Source organism: Miscanthus floridulus, chromosome 12 (assembly GCF_019320115.1).
Source record: "Miscanthus floridulus cultivar M001 chromosome 12, ASM1932011v1, whole genome shotgun sequence".
NCBI lineage: Eukaryota > Viridiplantae > Streptophyta > Magnoliopsida > Poales > Poaceae > Miscanthus > Miscanthus floridulus.
This window is the reverse complement of record NC_089591.1, coordinates 33140818-33147578: the sequence shown is the minus strand read 5'-3', so window position 1 is coordinate 33147578 and position 6761 is coordinate 33140818. Positions and strand designations below refer to the sequence as shown.

At 49.0% G+C, this 6761-nt stretch overlaps 1 protein-coding gene and 1 pseudogene across 1 annotated transcript; both read left to right on the top strand.

Moving 5' to 3' along the window:
* The first annotated feature begins 1133 nt into the window (after positions 1–1133).
* On the top strand, positions 1134–2828 carry LOC136495682 (protein-ribulosamine 3-kinase, chloroplastic-like). The gene is made up of 4 exons (XM_066491549.1): positions 1134–1309; positions 1647–1765; positions 1900–1967; positions 2682–2828. The coding sequence occupies exons 1-4, from the start codon at positions 1134–1136 to the stop codon at positions 2826–2828; spliced, it is 510 nt and encodes a 169-aa protein (XP_066347646.1).
* LOC136498469 (protein GIGANTEA-like) lies at positions 2173–4846 on the top strand (annotated as a pseudogene).
* Positions 4847–6761: the final 1915 nt, after the last annotated feature.

Here is a 6761-nt window from a genome sequence, read left to right as displayed (position 1 = left end):
ATACGCCACAGTCCGAGCCATATTGGAGTTTTGGATACGTACTGACTTTGATACGCGTATCTGATACATTTGGGCCGAATTGGATATATTAAAGATATGAAGGCACGCCGAATCGGCGGCCTTCTAGGGTGTCCACGTAGGTTCTTTTTATTTGATGCGTTAGATCGAAATTCCACGGCACAGATGAGGAGCGTCACAACCGGCCTTCATCCGTGCATTCCGCATTCAATGAAGCAGGGGACGGTGAATTCTCGACATGCATGGTCGGTGCCTAATTAGGCCACGCATGCGAGTACGATTCACCGACCATGCACTTAGACATGCATCCATCGTTTTTGTTTCGTCCTTTCCACGTTGCAGCCCGGGAATCCCGTCTCCAAACGTTGCCGTCATTCAATCGCCGCTAGCCGATGGTGCCTCGTCCTTCAGTCGTGTCGTGCACGGCATGGACCCCACCTCCCACTCCTTTCCTTCTTCATCCCGCTGGAGCAGCTCAGAGCCCCATACCGCCAGAGCAAACCACGACGCCGAGCTACTCCGCCTCACCTCGCTCCTCCTTGCACCCGTGGCTCCTCCCGAGCCACGCTGTGCTCCACCGCGCTATTCCTCAGCATCTGGCCGCCGTGCCCGCCCCGGTCCGCGCTGGACCGCCGCCCCTCGGCGCTGCCCTCCTAGAGCGATAGCCACCGCGCCTAGGAGCGCCATCGCCGGTTCCCCCCCCCCCCCCTCGCGAGCGCGCCCGGGTCGCAGTGCCTTCCGCCGTCGCCGCGCCTCCTGCCCTGCCAGCTGCCGCCCATCCGCGCTCCTTGCGACTCCACTGCGCGGACGCTTCTTTCGCCTGCCGCCGTGCTGCGCAAGCGTGCCTGGGCCCGTGTTGCCGCGCCGCTCCACCTCCGTTGCCTGCTGCCCCGCAGCACCTGCCAAGGCCGGCCCCGCCGACGCCCCACGCGCCGCCCCGCCGTCGTCCGTGCCGGCCCGCCTGCTACCTGGAGCCGGTGAAGCGCCCCCGCCGCTGAGCCGGTTCACCTCCACCGCCGTCGCCCCATGACCGCCTGCGTGCGTGCGTGCGTGGCCACCATGCCGTGGGCCGCCTCGGGCCATGTCGTCGATGACCGCGTGCATGGCCGGGTCCGATGCTGCCCCTGTGCTGCCTGGTCGCCGGCTGCAGCGCCGCCAGCGGCTCTGCCCCCACCCCACCGACGGCACTAGCTGCCCCCTCCCCTCCTTCTGTTACTGGCGCCAACGAGGGCCCCCTGCATCCGGCGGCGGCCACCCTCCCCGTCCCTCCCTCCGGTGATGAGGAGGATCCGTGCAGGGGCGCTGTGGATTGATCCCCTTCGAGCTCCGGCCTTCATCCTCCACCCCATCGATGGCGTCAGCGGCCTTCACGCTGTCGGTGGCGTCTCTGTGTCTACGTGCCGTGGTTGGTGGCGGCACTGACGGGCGAATCCCCCGGCTTCCCCCATAGGAGGCCGGACGCATCGGCGGTGGGTGGCCAGCGCTCCGAAGCTGCTCCTCCTCTTCTGCGATGGCGTGCCCAGGCCCGAAGGTAGTATCGTTTTATGAACCATGGTCTTAGTTTAGGTGTATCGGAAGTTGAGAACCCCACTGTCAGTCTCCCTAATCTACCTGTTTTGTTATTGCAGCACTCCACAAATTAACACTTGGACTGATGACTGGATTGAGTTTTACTGCAAGCATAGATTGGGTTACCAGTTGGAGTTGGCATCGAGACGATACGGAGATTCCGCCATACTCGAAAAGGGTACAGTTGGAAAAAGACGATTAAGTTGGTATTTATCATTTCTCTCACGGTCTGCCATTGTTCTTAGCTAAGTTTTGCTAATAGTGTAGTAACTGATTTTTCCTATTCCTTTTTGCATAAATTCCTATGCACAGGTCAGCGATTGATCAAGAATATCCGCCCACTTTTTGATGGAGCTGTTATTGAGCCTGCTTGCTTCATGGTGATCTCTGGAGCGGAAACATAAGCTCTAATAGCAATGGGGATCCTGTAATATTGGATCCTGCTTGCTACTGTAAGTAAAATTGACTGATTTTAGCATTCAAATTCAGGATCATGAGTAGTGATTGCAAAAGGATGAATTTACTTGATTCTTTCAAGTAATTTTCATCAAAGGTATTCTATTTTAAATATTCTGTTGCTGAAGTGATGTCCTGGTGTGCTGGATTTGGTGGGGACTTCTATAATGCCTATTTTCAGGTACCCATTGATTTTTGGTGAAGATTTGGTTGGAGCACCGCCAAGGGCTCACGTGCAAACGGATAATAGGCATACTTAACAAACCACCGTCCGAGGTTAATGGTTACGGGTCAGATTTGTTTTGTGGAGTTACCTTTTGTTGGCCTATAAAGTCCCAGACCTGAAAACTCTAGCAGGAAGGTTCCTTTGGTAAAGAATGGTGTCAACAACATAGTTATTGTCTTACGCCATCGAATAAGGCGGTCCAAGTGTTGGCGTGGAAATTGCTTACTTGTTTTGTAGGCAATATCTTTCGAGCACTGCCACAAAATAGAGTTACCACCTCCAGCTTTGCTTCCTGAGTGCTTGTCTTTCTCTAGTCCTACTAAAATTCCAAGCCTTGTGGTCGGTGGATTACTCAATTCTTCACTATTTTGATGGAGACATTAACAGTACTTTTACTCTTACTCTAATACAGGTGATGCCGAAACAGCCAGGGTTTGAGAAGAGGAGGGATCTCTACCTCCTCTACCACTACCTGAATCACTACAATCTTTTTGGCTCCGGGTACCGTTCATCAGCTATGTCCATAATCGAAGACTACTTATATGTGCTGGCGGCTTAGTTTCTTCTGTTTATTCTCACATGAAAATAGAAGCAACGATGTACCTGTGCATAACATGTTCCATAGCCTCTTGAGCTACCAAGCATGTCAGACTCAAATGTGAAGTGGATCGATGGGCTCCAGTTCTCATCATTGTACTGGCCTCCACCCCAGGATGTGGAGCAGAAGAAGGTATCTTTCTTGCTTCTTGAGTTTTGTTGTCTATGCTATAATTTTCACGATACTTGATGTAGATCGCAAACACCTTTGGTCTTTTCTTGTTTGAAGGCACAAATTTTGGCCTATGTCGAGTACTTTGGCCAGTTTACAGCAGTGAGCAATTCCCTGAAGATATAGCTCAGGTACCTCATCTCCTACAACGGTTTAGTATTTGCTGTGGCAAAATGTATGCCAGATGTGTTTACCTTATTTACCCTTTTTTTTGCTTCTGTGCAGCTCATTCAAAGTTCCTGTCCATCAAAAGAAAGTCGCTTGGTAGATGAAGTGTTGGGTAATACAAACTTCTTATGGACAATTGCCTTGGAAATCCAAGAAAGAATTTGACATATTGCTTTTACTTGCATTGTACAGCAACTTTTGTTCTTCATCATCCGGATCATGGTCATGCAGTTGTACATCCAATTCTTTCACACATCATAGATGGGACGCTGTGCTATGATAGGCATGGTCCCCCATTCAGCTCCTTCATCTCTTTATTTAGCCATACTTCTGAGGTGAGGCCATTACTATAGTTGTTAGTTTCAGTTCTCTTTGTGTTGACTTTGAGTTTCACAATTCTATACTGTTTCTCATTAACAATTTTCACCACAGCAAGAGTACTCGGAGCAGTGGGCCTTGGCCTGTGGAGAAATTCTTAGAGTCTTGACTCACTACAATAGGCCAATATTCAAAGTTGAGCGCCAACATAGTGAAGCTGAATGTAGCAGCACATCTGATCAGGCAGCATCTAGTGATTCCACATATAAGAAATCTAATAATTCTCCAGGAAACGAATCTGACCGGAAGCCATTGAGGCCACTAACCCCGTGGATCACTGACATATTGCTAGCTGCAACTTTGGGCATTCGAAGTGACTATTTTCCATGGTGAGTAATATTATTTGTATTTGACCTTTTTTTGTTTATTGAATCTCCTTAAAGCTCCAGATTATGTATTTTAATCAACAATGTGTATATCATGGACAATGTATACACGAATTCAACAAACAGCTAGCCATGATAATACAGGAGTAGGGGAAGGAATTCATTATCCAGTTATCAGAAGGTACTGGAACCGCTGGGTTTGAAGGCCATTCTTATGGAAGACAGGCGATGTGGCCATTAAACCACGGAAGGTACACATCGTTTTCTCATTATAAGTCATCTTATATAGTACAAAGACACTTCATGTTGCCCACAGTTTCTATCGGCATGGCTTGGCCACATTATCACATTCTTAATGCATGAGCACTGATCAGCTACTCAACCGGCATCTATACCTGCAACTATGGTCACTTGATCTATTTACCTAATTATTTAAACTGTTTCTAGGGATGTGAGAAAATCGGGAGGTGGAAAAGATATGCACGCCAATCATCTCTGTGAGAGAACTACATTGGTATTTTCCTAAACAAACAAAGAAAAGAAAACTTCTTGTAATTTCGTTGCTGCGGTAATGAAATTTGGTTTTACCGATGTGGAAAAAACAAACAAAGAAAAGAAGAATAGACCTAGTCGCTGCCTCAATTATCGGATGCTTTGGTGCTCCTGCTCCGTCACCTTTGGACGTCAATGAGATGCTAGCTTCAATTGGGGAGATGCATAGAGATCTCAGTTGCCTAGAGGTGTCGCCTTCAGTGGCTAGCTTGCTACTACGTCCGTTGCTTCTCTTAGAGTTGATAGTGGTCTTGGTCTTGGTCGTGAATTGTTTGTATGTAATTGCCTAATTATGAATTCTTGATCCCTGTGAAACGTTACAGGGATCGTTCTGGTTTTGGTAAGCCTGGGCTTACTAAGACCATTTGTTGTAAATCTTCTTTCCTTTAATCGCAAAAAAAAGAATAGATGGAAGGATCAACTTCTTACATTTTTTAGATCTACATCAGAGTTTTAGACTTGCTTTTGTGCCTGATGAGACTTCCTGAAACATGTATGCGTGCTGCCCAAGCCCAAGAAGCATGATAAGAATGCCTGACCTCAATATACCGGAATTATAATCCTTGGTTTCGAAACAGAAATGCAGTTAAAGTGCAGCCTGTACGAACTTTATTTAGTTACTACTGACAAGGAACTCACATGGATACCTAGCACTGCTACTATGCTAGGTACGTACAAACCTAACCACAATGACAATTGCAAACGACCTTGCATCACAATATAGCTGGTATAGGAATTGTGGCGCTATTAATTTGGTGAATGTAAGAAATAACTTAATCATGTGTAGTCAAGTTGTGGACAGGCCCTATGCCCTCGAAATTTGAATAAATCCGCGAAGCTTGAATATTTATTCAGCTCTTCTTATTTCAACAACTATCTCAGGGCCTCTCGTAGGGTAGCGGGCGCATTACAAGGATATACAGTATGATTGATGCCACCATAGTAGGAGTTAGGATAGCAAAGATGGTCGTGGTGAGCTCATCTTCATCTAAGCACATCTTGAGAGTGTTAGCTTCTTGCTTCTAACAATGTACTCCGGCTCCTACTTGATGTTTTCTTCAATAGTCTCCAGCTTGCAGCACTTATCTCAGGCTTCTTCTTAAAATGTTGAAATAGGTTGGCATTTGAATAGGGGGCTTATGTGGGTGATTAGTGTCGAGTGTGGAGTGTCTTGTTGTGAAGGGGGGGTTGGGGGGCCTTTTATAGGCGATTGACGGCGGGTTTAGAGGGTGGGTGCGCGCCATTATCGGCGGCACCCTCCGCATGCATGATGCGCTTCTTGTTGGCCTACAGGATGGAGAGGTTGAGCAGCACCATGACGGTGTTGAGCTGGAGAGCCGAGTCCTCGGACAGGAGCAACGGCACGAGGAGCCCCGCAGCGCCAGCCTCCCCGATGAACCCGTGGTTGTCGGACCCGGACTTGGCCAGCTCACGGATCTCTTACACCGCGAGCTTGGTCGCCTCGGGGGAGAACGAGGCCGACAACTTCTTCACGAGGAACAACGCGGTCATGCGCGCTGCCTTCAGCGCGGCCTTGTTCGCGCCTACCACCACCAGCGTCAGTTCGGCTTTCCCAGACTCGCTGCTGCTCTCCATGGGGATGCCGTTCTCCCGGCACCACCACGATATCAAGTTCTTGAGTGCCTTGTTGGGCACGAGCTCCAGATTCGGCAGCACCTGCCCCGTCTTGGGGCACCTACGTTTCTCCTTGCCAATTTTTATGGCGTCTCGCTGAAGAGGTTAAGGCATTTGCCACTTGGTTGTACTCTCTCTCTCTCTACTTGAAACACTTCAAATCTCCTACAACAAGCACATCACCCGCAATGAAGCGCGGGCAGCAGTGGTTGGGGTTGGTTGACACATTTAATGTCTCTCCTCCTTACCATCAAATAAAAATGATTCACCGACCATGCAGGACAATTTGTACTTACACATGCATCCATGCATGACCACGTTGCTCCCAAGATGGTCGGTGGTTGGGGTTGATCGCCATTACTACATCTACCATAATTGCATCTGCATCCATGCTTGCAGAGGCTCTCGTTCCTTGTGGCTTTGTGCTTTGCGTCGCCTGCGGTTATGCCTACCATGACCCAAGTCTCCCCGTGCTTTTTTTTGGGCTCTTGTCCGAACCTTGGCTTGCAGCCGTATTAGTCCTTAATGTCCTCGGACATCACTCACCTCGAACGCATAGGACGTGCATTAATGCATAGCCTATTTGTGCATTATTGTGCCGTATTGTTGGTAGATACGCCATCCATAGGTGGCACACATGTCGTAGTGTGCATGGCCTACTCAT